The 14,341-nt window shown below is 36.3% G+C and overlaps 2 protein-coding genes across 3 annotated transcripts; both read right to left on the bottom strand.

Annotated features, from left to right (window-relative positions):
* Positions 1-7,880: 7,880 nt before the first annotated feature.
* On the bottom strand, positions 7,881-8,913 carry LOC121243189. Its single transcript, XM_041141270.1, has 2 exons — positions 8,628-8,913; positions 7,881-8,309 (listed from the first exon to the last, which is right to left on the bottom strand). Exons 1-2 carry the CDS (start codon positions 8,783-8,785, stop codon positions 8,078-8,080), a joined length of 390 nt encoding a protein of 129 aa, XP_040997204.1. The 5' UTR covers positions 8,786-8,913; the 3' UTR covers positions 7,881-8,077.
* A 1,055-nt stretch (positions 8,914-9,968) lies between these two features.
* Positions 9,969-13,647, bottom strand: LOC121268506 (60S ribosomal protein L5). 2 transcript variants are annotated; one of them, XM_041172830.1, is made up of 9 exons: positions 13,498-13,647; positions 12,275-12,344; positions 12,102-12,193; positions 11,576-11,702; positions 11,378-11,457; positions 11,149-11,265; positions 10,896-11,030; positions 10,624-10,793; positions 9,969-10,319 (listed from the first exon to the last, which is right to left on the bottom strand). In XM_041172830.1, exons 1-9 carry the CDS (start codon positions 13,498-13,500, stop codon positions 10,211-10,213), a joined length of 903 nt encoding a protein of 300 aa, XP_041028764.1. In that variant the 5' UTR covers positions 13,501-13,647; the 3' UTR covers positions 9,969-10,210. The 2 variants fall into 2 exon arrangements, with proteins under 2 accessions (XP_041028764.1, XP_041028757.1); XM_041172823.1 differs by lacking the exon at positions 13,498-13,647 and adding an exon at positions 13,136-13,329.
* Between the last annotated feature and the right edge of the window lie 694 nt (positions 13,648-14,341).

The following is a 14,341-nucleotide window of genomic DNA, read 5'->3' as shown; positions in this document are numbered from 1 at the left end:
TCTCTTCTTTTTCTACCAGTTCGTTTTTTGTCTGAAATGCTGCTCTTCGGCCACCATATACCTACACGCGCCCCACCACCCCATCCTATAGCTGCCGAACTATTGGGACGGCGCAGAGTCGCACCAAAAAGGTCTGCGCGTGGCCCTCACGCGCGGCTTGTTTCCCTGCGTGTTCCCCATGCGCCGCCGTACAACAACGCTTCCAACCAGTAGCTTTGTCTGGCCGAGATCTTCCAGATCTGGGCCACCTACTCTCCATCCCACAGGCGTGTGGCTGCCACGCGCCATCACAGGTGCCCGGGAATACAGATGATCGGCAGATCAGTCCATTCGATGCCGGGTTTTCTCCTATGTTATCGTTTTCCCTAAACCGTGATCTTGAAGAAGGGGCTGAGGATATCTCCAAAAATCATCTCATGACAATAAGCAACAGTGCACCCGCCACTCTCACCGCTTTCAGCAGAGGTTCTACTGCTACCGGCGGTGGTTCCATTGTTCACAATTTTTTGCGAACAGCTTATTACCGTCTTTTAAGATGGTATCCTCTTGGTAGGACATGGGTGACGACCAAGAAATTGATCGTAAAAACTCATTTTTTTTCTTTTTTATCCATCACTTTGCATTATTGTTATTGTTTTGGGGTGTTTATTGGAGAACCTCACCCCCTCCTCTTGTATCATCTTAGTTAATTAAATATATTTGCTTGCTTAGATATATAAAAAAAAAAACAATGGTAAGAAGTAGTTATACATAAAGTAATATTGTTTTGTCGATGCATTATATGGTCCTTTAGCATGGAGATATGGTTATTCCACTTCAAATCAGAATTAGAATTGTGTACGGATTCATCTCGTCCTAGTTTTAGAGAGAGAGGCTCCTCCTTCTCTCTAGAAGACTTAAACTAGGAAAAAAGCTCCTCCCTCCCTTTTCTTTCCTTCATCTCCTCTACAATTTTTCTCCTTTACTTTTTCTTGTTTGGTATTTTACAGGACAAAATTTGGAGGAAGGCCAATCTGTTACTCTCTGGTGACCACCACATGCCCCACCACGGTCTCCCCAAGGTGCTGATCTTCAGACGGGCGAAAAGCAGCGCTTGAGCCACACGCGCGGCCCACAGAGAGCGCGTGTATACCACACGCCACCACTCAGATTGCCATCTGACCAGCACGTGCGGTTTTTCTCGGTCCAGGGCCACCAGCTACTTCAGATCTAACCTTCCGCCATCCCTCTAGGGTGGCGCGTGGCCCTCATGCGCCATCACAGTCGTTGCTTTCTGTAGTTTTTTTCCTCCAAAGTTGAAAATGTAGATCTATATCTTTTCAAGATGTAATCCATTATTTTCTCAGGTATTTTAATTTCTATAATGTATTTTATTTTTTGGAAAAAAGAAAAATAAAAATACACATTGTCTCTTGGATTTTTGTCCAAAGTGTGTCCTCAACTCCATCTTAGACAAAGAGTGAGGTTTGGTGCACCCTACTCCGACAGAGTATGGGCTTGGTTAACTCTGTCTTGGACAGAGTTGTACTGTCTCTCAAACTTTAAGTCTGGAGAGGTTTACAGCTTGGACTAGACTATATTAGTCACAAGTTGGACTGGGGAGCTATTATTGTTTGAAGTTGGCTTGTAATGTATGTTTCAGGTCAAGTTGTAATGTCCATTATTAATGAATGTAGTATGCTTTTTATCAACAACAAAAAAAAAAAAAAAAAAAAAAATTGTGTACGATGAAAAGTGTATGTCCACTTGGATACAAAACTAGATTACACTTTAGGTTGAAAACACTAATAACTAAATTAAAATTTGGACAAAGTTTAACTAAATTGAATATAACGTAGGGGTGGCTCTGCCCACATCTGACACCAACAGTGGGGGTGGGATGGGGTGCACCCCCTGCCCCCGCTTTATTATATATATTAATATATAATCCCAAGCATGAAACATGCCTTTTCTTTTTTACTTAATAACAAATGACCAAACGATATCGTTTTATCTATGTTAAGACCCCCTCCCCTGCGACTCCCCCTTAGCCCTTACTCCCTTAGCTCCTTCTCTCTCTTTGAGTCTCTCTCACTCTCTCATATATGTCGCTGTCCAACTGTCGTTGTTGTCGTTTCCACTACACTATCGCCGTTCGTCTGCATCTCCGTCGCCGAAGGTAAGAATTTGCTTTCAATCTCTGACTTCACAGATTTTAATTTTTGTTGAGTTATGAAATAGAGATTGGAGGAAGGATGAGGTTTAGTCAGAGATGGAGGATGTGATTGTGTTAGTAAATTGTGTGCTGTGGAGACTCGATTGTGCATGTGTTTTGATAATTAATTACTGATGTGTGTTAATTTTTGGGAGTTTGTGAATCTGCTATGTGATAGTGATTTTTGTGAGTTTATGATGTGTTTTGATGATTGAATATGTGATAGTGATAGTGATTTTGTGGGTTTCAAAATTCGGATTGGAACTCAAAATTAATTTAGGGTTTAAGAATTTTTGGTTTATTCTCAATAGGTAAGAATTTAAAAGCATATGAAAAATAGCAAAGACATTCTGAGTTGAGCAAAATCATCAAGATATTCTCTTGATCATTTGCAAATATATAGTTGAATGATTTGAAAAAGAAAGATGTTTACTCACAACTATGACTGATAATATCAACTCATGATGTCGGATATGGAATTACAATGACACTGAAATTGCCATGCATGCAATAATAAGTGGATTTTTGCCCTAAGAAATATCTTTTTTTGCCAATAAGTTTATATATATTGGCAATCCTCTTAGTGAATGAAGATTCTATAGAACTTAAAACATGGAATTAGAGGCTATTATGAATTAAGCTTTGTATACATTGTGTATGAATATATTGCTTATTTCCAAATATAAAAATTAAGATATTAATTAATGTGATAAACCTTTATTTTTGAGAAAATTTTATTAGGAAACTAAAAACATATAATGTGATATTAATTAATGTGATAAACCTATCTCTCTCTCTTTCTCTCTCCAAATAGATAATTAAAAGTTGATGATGTGACTTTCATAATAGACACGCACTAAAAATAGTAGATTAAAACTACATGCAACTGAAAAAAAAAACCCTGACTATTTGGTGAAAGTTAGAATTGATTTGCTTAATGATTGTGATATTAAAGAATGTATGTTTCTTGATTCTTAGTTACTTAAGGTTCTATTAAAATAGAGAGTATCATATCAGTTTTTTTATTTTTTGTTTAGATGTTAATTGTTTAGCATGTTGTCGTATTTGCTATAATTTCAGACTTTTTATTTGCTTGAGTTCATGGGAAATCCGGCAAATTCTAGTGCGACCTCCCATACCCAGGGTACCCCTACCCCTACCCCTACTCCTACTCCTGCTCCTGGCCCAACACCTACTCCTACGCCTACATAACCTTGCCTTGCTCCCAAGCCAGCAAGAAACCTGCTTCCATAGTTTGGTCTCATTTCACCAAACTAGAGGGTGGTGACCCCAATAATCCCAAGTCAAGTGTAACCATTGTGGTGAAATTTATGGATGCCAATATAAGAAACATGGTACCTCATAATTAAATGTGCACTTAGAAAAACAGTGCAAAAAAAAGTCTAATTTTAAGATCATTACAAGAGAATAACCAATCTAGGCTAGAGATTGAACTTAAAAAATGGCGGATAAGAGTAGTGGGGGCGCAATGTTGATGGGGTATACTAAGTATGATCTCGATGAGTGTAGGAGACACCTAGCTTGTATGGTCATCATGGACGAGCTACATTTTCAAGTTGATGATGGGGAAGGGTTCCAAATGTATTCTCACTATTTGGAACTGATGTTTAATCGTCCTTCTTGTCACACGGTGGCAAATGATGTAAAAAAGTATTATTGGTCTGAAAAAGAGAAGTTGGGGGGTCAATTGGCGGGTCAATTTGTTTGCCTCACCACTGATACTTGGATATCATTCCAAAATTTTAATTATATGTTTTTGACTGTGCATTTTATTGATTATGATTGAACATTATACAAGAAAATTATAAAATTTTTTCAAATCACCAATCATAAGGGTGAGACAATTGGAAAGGCCTTGAATGCTGCAATAAAGGAGTGAGGGTTAACACGAGTTGTTACATTCACAGTTGATAATGCCTCGTCTAACGATGTCACATTAGGACATCTTAAGATCTATCTTAAAGAGGCAAATAAGACAATCATGGGTGGTGAGTGTTTGCATGTGAGATGCGGCACATATTCTGAATCTTATTGTCAATTATGGTTTGAGGAATTTTTATGACTCGATTGCTCAGGTTAGGACTACTATGAGATGGGTGAGATCTTCTCCTTTGAGATTAGAGAAATTCATGGTTGCTACGAGATCTGTGGGCTTAACATCCAATAAGAATCTTTGTACTGATATACTTATACGATAAAACTCAACATTTTTTATGTTGGAGGCGGCCCAAGAATATAAGTTGACATTTGCATTGTTGAGTGATGAAAACATCCAATATGTAAAATATTTTGATGCTCACGAGGGCTTGGGAAGTCTATGGATGATGATTGAGAAGTTGTATCTATTTCGTAGATTTTTTTAGACTTCTAAGAGGTCACCACAACGCTATCTAGAACTTTGTACCCTACATCCCATTAATTCTATCAGCAAATATGTAAGGTAAAAGAAGAATTAGATAACATGGTCGTGGATGGTCACATTAAGCTGCGGGAGATGTCATTGATTATGAGAACGAAGTACAAGTAATGAAGACATTTCATTAGAGCTAATATTTTGTTATATATATCTGTTGTTGTTGACTATCAATTTAAGGTGGATAACATAGTATTTGGATTAGGAATTACTTACGGGTAAGCATGAGCAGATCATATTGCAGCAAGGGTTAAGGAAACTCTTGGTAGACTATTTGATGAGTTTACCATCTTGCAGGGTGGTAATATTGCGGCACCTACACTTACCCCCACCAGTTCCATAAGCCGAGGTTGAGAAAAGACATAGATTGGACTGTGGTGAGGGTTGGAGCAGACCCCCTTTGTTTGGAGCTCTATAGAGGCTCAGTCAGAGATAGACAGATACTTGGCAGCGGAGTTTCAACTATTTTCAAGAGAGTTTGATATATTAAGTTGGTGGATGGTGAATGCTGTGAAGTATCCTGTCCTTGGAGAGATAGCTCGCAATATATTGGCCATCCTTATTAGCACCGTAGCCTCAAAGTTGGCCTTTAGCACCGAAGGGCGGATATTGGATTCATTCCAGAGTTCATTAGCTCCAATCACTGTGAAGGCTTTGATTTGCATGCAGCATTGGATAACGGGGACTCCAATTCATGTTCCGGATGTTCTTGACTATGAGGAGGTCGACGTTAAGGAAGAGGGTAGTGATTAGCCTAGATCTGGTAATTGTGGGACTTGAATTTTATTTTCTTATTTTAATTTATTTATTTTCATTTAATCGGTATTAATTTCAAATTTAATTGCTATAGTAATACATGAGACGGCATCTAAGACTACCATCGATGCAGTATGATTTTGTGTGTATTGGACCCACCATTGCTAATTTGCTATGGTTTGCACAATATGCATGTATTTTAAATTTTTGTAATGTTCATACTTTATAATTCTAATTTCTTTTATTTTTAACTTATTAATATTACAGGTTTTATGGTCTCAACACAACTCAATGAACTCATCGTCAACCCAAATTGATCAAATTTGAAATGTTATGATTTTATTAATTTACAATTAATTGTAATGTTGCTACAATAGTTAGTAGTACAATTTGTAATATTTATTATTTTTAGATGAGTTTGTAATATTGCAATAGTTTATTAGTTCTCTGAATTTGTATAATTGTAATAGCTTAGTACCTTAGTGATGATTATTAGTTAATACTCAATAGTATTAGTTGAAACTTAGTAAATAGTTATTAACTGGGCCAAAGGCCTCTCGGGGAGGGGGACGGAAGGATGGAAATCCATCCCTGCACCTCGTGTAGCGGACGGGGTATCCCTCCCCCGCATGGATGGGGGTGGAGTGCAGGGAAAAAGTCCTCCCTATTTCACTGGCCAAATCTATTGAGCACCAACTACTGGCCAAAATATTATTTTGGCATAAAAGATTACATCTCCCGTGTGCTTTCATTTCATGCATTCTACTGCACGATTTCATTTCTTCTCAAAAGCAAAAGCGCGTTCCACTCGGTTGTCCACTTATCCTTGAAATGGTTATATTTAATGTAGATAAATCACTTTCCCTAATATCAATATTTTAAGAAGAGATTATTTATCTTTGCCGTAACTTGCAAATTCTTGAAAAGCGTGTTCTTAGTTTCGTTTTCTTATCAGTTGAAAAAATATGACTGTTGTAAAAAAAAAAAGACTGTTATAAAATTTGATCCGTTGAAATAATATGAATATTAGAAATTAATGTGGAATATAACGAATAAATATTCAAAATACAATTAGAATTAAAATAAATGAAAATTTCAAAATCAATATTTTAATAGAATAGTGATAGATTTATTGAGTATGTTATTTGATGTTGTTGAAAAGTGACTAGTTAAATTTGTAAAAGTGAATTTCTTAATCAAATTTTAGCCAAACTTCATTGAGTCCACTACTAGTGCTATATTTTGGCCAAAGTTTAACTAGATTGTATAAAAACTCACTGTAGTGAACTCAACAAAGTTATAGTACTTTTAACTTTAATCATTTTTACTAGCCAAATCTGTTGAGTCCAAGTTGCTGGCCAAATATTATTTTGGCATAAAAAATTCCCTATCTCGTGTGCTATTCGTTTCGTGCGAGCTCACAACTCCAAAAAATTTATCTTCGTCTCAAAAGTATGAAGCGCCCAAATCCCAAACTCAACCACAGAGAGCGGCCAGTGATTTCCATCAGTCATCATTTTAATGATGTGGCATCATCTTGTTGGAGTGCTTCAAGTTCAAGTTCTACAAGATTATTATTAGTTTATACCAATTTTTTCTTTCAAAATCTAATATCAATGTTAGAATTAGATAAAGCGAGATTCTCATGTTACTTTTATAAGTTGTTTTACAAAAATCTCCTTATTTAAAACATAATTATATAAAAAATTATAAAAAGAATTGTGTCTATCATTTTCCTGAATTAATCTTTATAGCAAAAAGAGCAAGCTTTGTTGATATAAGAACAAAAAGTTTTAAAAACTCGAAGTTTTGTACCAAAAAAAAAAAACATTGATTCTCTTGTCATTTTACATTGTGATAATATATCTCAACATATTTCATACATTCAAACACATCTCAATGAAACTTACAAAATACTACTATTCACATTCAGATCATCTGAGATCACCTCAATACCCAAATACTTAAGCCATGTAAGACAAGAAAAACCCTTAAAGGAAGAATTTCATTGAGTAACATATTTCCAAGGCACGGATAGAGCTATTACTAATTAGATCGCATCAGCCAAAATATAGCCGATCTATTAACCAAGCCTTTGCCTCAAAGTTCTTCGGAAACACAAAGAAAACGGGTCTAAATTTCGTGGCATGCATGATATTATTGTCATATATAAGGGGAAATAATCTGTCCAGAAATTATATTGTATAGAGGTCTTAGTTACTGACGGCCATTAAAAGGAATTTAAAATATGTTCACAATTCCTATTGTTTAGATAGGATTATCACCTGGTGTATCTCAGCAACTGAATTAAGTGAAGGCACTTGATCAAGATATACTGGGTATTTCATATTTGTGAGATGGAAATCTGGGACGTACCACTGTTTGATCAGTGTCTCGAACGAATATTGTTCTATTTACAATTGTAAACGAACAAGTTGAACACATGGATGAATGCATGCATGAAGATTTGCAGACATTGAATGCGAGAGATCTATCCTTAAAAATTGGTCTTCTGGTCGGTGACACCGATCGATTAAATGCCAAATATTGGAATATTTTAGTTACGTACAAGAATCTTGTTCAAAATGATAGAAAATCGTGCTTGATAGATGTTCTTAAATACACATCCTCTGTAGATAGTGATCACAAACAAATAACTTCGAAGGTGGTCTGCATTCATGGAGAAATCATGTTCATTCCGTTGGTTCTTTAATGGGCTTCCCACTCTCTCTTAACTTGGCCATAGATTCCTTCATAGCCTCCTTCCTTTTCTTGCTGGCTAGAACTTTTGCCAGGACACCACCCACATTGGGGTCCTTCTTCTCCGTGGGCGGAGGAGGCGGAGGCCTTCTGGCCGCTGCACTTGCACTCCGATCACCGAGATTCAAGCCCAGCACTGCTCCAGCCAAGCTCAAAGTCACAGCCCTGCAAAGTGCAACGTGCATGAATCCATGAAACATACGTATACGTTCTCGTTGGAAAGCTACATTCTATAAGCATGTATATTGTTCTATATATGCGATTTTGTTTCTCTTAGAGGAATATAAGGAGTTCGATAATTTAATCCCACTTTCATCTTCCTATTTTACGGAAATTAAATTCGATTCATTTAATTTAAACATGTCACTTTTGCAAATTACTGAGCCCTAAAACACGTTCGACTCTCTTGAAATATGATATTCATGCTTCCATAACATACTCATATGCATTCATAGATATATGTAAGGAAATATATAAACGAACCTGCGATGGACAAGTTTATACTCAAGCTCGTCTCCACCACAACCTTGATGGCAAGCCCACGCTCTTTGAAACCCCGTAGAAAAGAAATGAGTCTTCTTCGTTGATCTTGTTGAGATGGGTGCTGCAGGAGCTGGTGCTGGGGTTAGAGAATGGACCATGACTCTTCTCTATGTCGATTTTGGGGGGCTATTTTAATTCAAAATAATAGGACTTATTTTTTGGGAAGTCGATTATATTATCAAGATGTAAGAAAAATCTATGAAGTGGATAGTGTTGGTAGCTTAAATTGTAAACGAGAAGGAGATCCATTGGCTGGTATCAGATAAGGTTTCTTGGTTGTGGACCCTTTTGTGGCTGGTTTACTAAATTTTGTATCTTTTTTTATGTCTCTCCGTGACCAAAATGATTATTTTCTTTGAGCTGATCTTCCGACCCCAGTTAAAAACTAATACCCACGAGCCGACCAACCAAATTGACTAGTCCCATATTTGTGTTTTTCTTATTTTGTATCCAAAATGTTCGATGACTCTTAGGACTGTTCTTCACCTAAATCGAAAAATGAGAAGTGAAAAGAAGAGTGACCAGCAAAATTGTCGTGTTCTAGGGGCAGAATCAATTTCGAGACAAAAGCATATACCTTTTCTCACGATTGTTGATGCCAAACGAAAGAACTGTCCGGACATTACCAATGATCACAGAACTTGATCATGGCTGACGACTGTTCTCATATTGAAGAACCAGATGTTTGAGGTGGTGAGACGAGAACATGAAACCTTCAAGATGGCAAGACTCCCACCATCCACGCAAAAGGAATGGCATATAAACGGTCCTTACTAAAATCAACATTATCATGTATTACATTGCGATTTCTTTCTTTTATAACGAATTTTACAAGTTTTATAGTGAATTTTGTAAACATACTGCCATTAACAAACATCAATGATGGGTAAATTAAGGCCCCATTTGGATTCAAAAATGAGATAAGTTGATATAATTTGTGAATAATAATGAGATTTGAGTTAAAATTTGTGAATAGTAATAAAATCATCTCAATCCAAATCCAAACCGGCTCATCTACCTTAAGAATGAAAATTCATTGATCAGAGCAACAAAAAACTATAGACATTCCATGAGAGAATTACTGGTAACTCGGAATAAATGCTGCATTAATCTAATCTTTCAAATAGGTAAAAAATTGATCATCCTATATATAACCTTTTTTTAAGTCTCCTATAACCATATAAAACTTGAAAACGAGCGATGAAAAGCCATGGATCTCTAACACAAAGGGTAACGAGCACAGCAAATTGACTATAGGGAGCACAATAAAGCTATTCGTAGTTTAAACGAAGAAATTTCTTTTATAAATGTTTAAACCAAGGAAATTGAGCAATATGACAAGTCACAACATCATCATAATGCCCATACCATCCAAGCTGCAAAATTGAACTTAAGATAAAATTAACAAAAAAAGGAAAAACATAAGAACTTTCAAACAAGAATAGGTCCCTAGTTAAACTGCAGAAATGCAGCTTCGATTTCGGATAAGCAAAACTATAAAACTCACGTTCCCAAACTACTTTTTAATCATCGTCCTCGTCATCATCAGCATCAGCTGCAGAATTTAATGCATTCAGTCTCTCAATCAGCTTGGCCTTCCTTTCCTCATAAGTAAGCTTCTTCAAGTTGAACCTGTTATGAACCACCGATAGGAACTATCAAAATGAGAGAACATGCAAGAAAACAGGATTTTTCCTGGTTTTGCAGAAGTTGAATCTTACAGAAGCATAACTACAAGGGGAAATCATTTATAACAAAACAAAAACAAATGGGAAATAAATAACTGAAATTCATTTGAAATTTGCCAGAATACCACCAGAAAAAATGTTACAAAATGAAGTACACGGTAGAACAATCGATAGGAAAAAAAGAGTACTGGTATACATAAATACATATGCATATAGACCAAAACCCAACAATTAATAATTGCCCCCACCTCTTGTGTTCCTTGGGAGGCTGTTTTTCAGACTTCTTTACCGCAGGATCGGCACGGATTGCAGCATGAACTTTCTTGTACATCTCCTCAACATCATCAGGCTCAATCTCTCTTTTGATATATTCACTGAAGTGAGACTGATACTTCTCAGGTTCATCTTCCATCAAAGTCTGACACCAATTTAACAGATGAAAATAAAAAGTAGACATCAGCTTACAAAGCATTGTAAGAAACACAATGATCAGATGAAAGAGGAATGACCCAGTCCATACCCTCATATATGCGACAACATGGCCACCATAGATGTATTTGCGGTGAACTTCGGCATCAAATTGCTTGCTTTCTTTTCCATAACCTGCAAACCTCTTCTCACTGTGAGGGATGTCCAGACCACCATCCAATGCTCCCTATATAGTTAACAACCAGCAACAATTAATACAGGTGTTCATTTTTAATCATAATGAGATGCCAAAAAGAAAATCGAGAACCGAGAAGATTATGAAAGACAGCTTTGATTGGCAATACCTTGAGGGCACCAAAAACACGATTGCCAGTTGTTGTCCTAATAAGACCAACATCAAGGAGAGCACGGAATGGCCTCCTGCTCTCTGCAGGCTCAACCGAGAAATCCTCACCGGTAGCCTAATCATAAAACAGTTCATTAACAGATGAAGCTTCCATAAAACCAGAGAGGGGATCAAATCTAATGTGGAAGAGGAATAGAGGGAGATATGGTATGCAAATCTTGATATACCTCCACATTGCCTTGATACTCATCATCCATTTCAAGCAGTTTCAAGACACGACGAGCCAAAAGAAGCCCAGTACAGTATGCTGAGTACGTTACAAAAACTGTTCATTATACAAGAGACAAACAGAAGCAACAGAAACAAAAAGTATAGAGAAAGGATGATGGGGAGGAGAAGAGCTCTGAAAGATACGACTGAAATACCAGCTGCATAGTTAGTAAGGCCAACTTCAAGTCCATAACGTGGCAGCTCATGTGAATAAGCAGCAGCAAGGACTAAATCACCAGCAATACTGGCAGAGAGAACTTGTGCAGTAATATCCTTGTTGGTCTAATAATAAGGTTAAGGTTTATGTAGAACATGCAAAAGAAAAATATTAAATCCCAAAAGGAAGCCCTTCTGATTTTAAGATCAAACATATTAATTAGCCAGCACAATCAGCAGATCCCAACAATAATATCTCAGAGAACCAAGAATACAAATCCTAGACAATGTACAAGAAAAAAATAGTAAATAAAGCATTTTTTCAAGCTATTACAAATTCATAAAGATTCAATCCAAGCCTTTAGACACAATAGTGATTACATTTCTTTTTCAAATTAAATTATTATTACCACTGAAAGCAGGCAAACAGAATATTAAAAAATGCCTTTGCAGTGATCAGCTAAATAAGGAATAAGAGATAAGAATGTTATGTAGTACACAAGAAAAATTATCATCTTGGGATACAAATCGCACAACAAACCGATACTTGGGAGTATTATATTTGTTCTTGTCCTGATTAATCAATCGAATCCTGGCCCGGTAGTCAGTCTTTCCCTCTGATAATATTAAAGAAACAAAATGTCAGATAGAGCATAATATCAATCATAGATTATGAACCATTAAACACAATATAATACCTCGTCTTCTCTTGTACTTGACCTGAAATCGCTTGAAGTAGGCCTTGGATTTTTGAGCCTTGACAAAGGCCTGCAATGATAGACAAATTAGTGTAAACACCCATCCCAAATGTAATAAAAAAAAAAAAACAAGAATGGCCAAACCAAGGAGAAAACTTGCAAAAATAAAAGAAAACCCATGCTCCCAAGCAGAAAACTTACATGCATACTTGGTACTGGTACATGCAACATTATAATTACCAAAACAACCAACAAAGATATTTACCACATAAGAAATCAAAGCATGAAAAATGCACGCGAATTTTCACAGCGTGGGGGAAAAACTGAATATCCTTTCCTTTTTGCCTTAAAAAGATGGCCACAATTGATTCCAATTAAGTATTTCTTAAGCCTCAACGGAAGAACCAGAAAATGCAATTAACATATTTCTAAGAATCAGAATGAGACTTTATTCAACATTTTTCTTCTAAAGGCCCCAATATGCAAAAATATATTCAAACAATAAAGAAAGAGCTAAAGACCGTGTGCCAATCATCGATCAATATTTTGTTTGTTAAAGGGGCTGAATATCAAATAGAAGGAGTACAAGCTCAAAGCCTTATTTTCGCTTTAAGGAAAAACAGTAAATAAAATGAAATCAAAACCTCCATTCAAGCTGTACTTCTTCCGGAGGCAGCAAACAAATATCATATTCCTACAAAACTTAGCTAACCTTTAGATTCAAAATATCACTATCTAAATTTTCAAAAAAAAAAAAAAATATCACTATCTAAGACTCGGACACTTTCAATAACCAAGTATGACCGAACATGGCGGCAAAAAAAAAAAAACCGTAGCACATTCATATCTACAAGATTTCACCTTTCTCATACGAAAATAATAGATTCAAACGTGGTGCACAAGACTTATAATTTTTTCTCATTTCACCAGCATTTTCCGGGAACCAAACAAAAGCCCTCAGACTAATCCACAACTTCAGTTTTAGAAGAAAAGCAGAAACTTCTCAATGAAACAAGCAAAACCCAAAACATAATTCTCCTCTTTACGATTCGGCACTTCCCTAACAACCACAATAACCTTTAAATAAAACGATACAAAATATATCTTTGAAAAATGGAATCGAATTCTCAAACAAAGAGACTATTCGCCCGAGTGAAAGTAACCATTCAAGCATGGAACAAGAGACAAGAATGAAACATAGATCCCTAGTATGAGAGCCTCACCATTGCAGAAACTCGATCTGACTCTACCAAAGAGGGATAGAGTTGGGGACGGCTCAGTCTTGGCGAGGGGAAGCGCGAATAAAGAAGGGCAAGTTATAAACCCTAGAGGTACTTAATGGGCTCTGAGATAAACGGATGAGATTGATTCTGCGGGAACAAACGGCTGGGATGTATTTGGGGGAGATCACTAGGGTTTTGTGGTTTTAGCATGTGGGTGGTGCCATTTTGGTCATTTCAAGGATGGTCAATGCGTTCGAGCTCTTTCAATCAGTATCAGTGAAATAATGTAAATTATGTTCCCATCATGGGCCAAACTTTGGGCCGTTAAGGGCCCAAAATTCGCTTCAACCTCTATGGATGGATGCTGGACCTTCTATTGGGCCTAAAGGCCATCGGCATCCCACATCATACAGCTATCTGTCAATACAACACTGGTCACATTCCTTTCGTAGCCAGTCATCTGTCATTACTTCACATTGGAAACATTGTTGGAGGGAAAACACCATATATTATTACCGTATTGATATGATGTTATTCAACCATTTTTGAATTTCTTTATTTTTATTTTTCGAGTCAGAAGTGACGTGTCTAAGAATATAAAGAGAGTATTTTTTTTCAAGGTGAAAGAGAAAGAACTCACCTAGAATCAAGTATCAACCCAATTATTTCGAAATCATAAAAAATTATATAAAAAAAAGAATTGTTAGAGTTATAAATAGATTCTATAAAATAAAATTATAAACTGATATGATTTTATATGATACGTTAGATCTATTTTATAATAAAAATAGCTTTATAATCTTAACCTTCTATATCAAACTATATCAATACGTGGATTAACTCT

Source organism: Juglans microcarpa x Juglans regia, chromosome 1D (genome assembly GCF_004785595.1).
Source record: "Juglans microcarpa x Juglans regia isolate MS1-56 chromosome 1D, Jm3101_v1.0, whole genome shotgun sequence".
Lineage (NCBI taxonomy): Eukaryota > Viridiplantae > Streptophyta > Magnoliopsida > Fagales > Juglandaceae > Juglans > Juglans microcarpa x Juglans regia.
This window is presented reverse-complemented; position numbering and strand designations above follow the sequence as displayed.

What these genes read in the sequence shown, in the direction of transcription:
- LOC121243189 (XM_041141270.1), bottom strand. Translation starts at nt 8,785, where the DNA reads ATGGTCCATTCTCTAACCCCAGCACCAGCTCCTGCAGCACCCATCTCA. An exon ending in TATAAACTTGTCCATCGCAG is followed by an intron (nt 8,310 to 8,627) that starts GTTCGTTTATAT and finishes TGCACTTTGCAG; the next exon opens with GGCTGTGACTTTGAGCTTGG.
- LOC121268506 (XM_041172823.1), bottom strand. An exon ending in GTGTTTTTGGTGCCCTCAAG is followed by an intron (nt 11,031 to 11,148) that starts GTATTGCCAATC and finishes TTAACTATATAG; the next exon opens with GGAGCATTGGATGGTGGTCT. An exon ending in CCTCCCAAGGAACACAAGAG is followed by an intron (nt 10,320 to 10,623) that starts GTGGGGGCAATT and finishes GGTTCATAACAG; the next exon opens with GTTCAACTTGAAGAAGCTTA.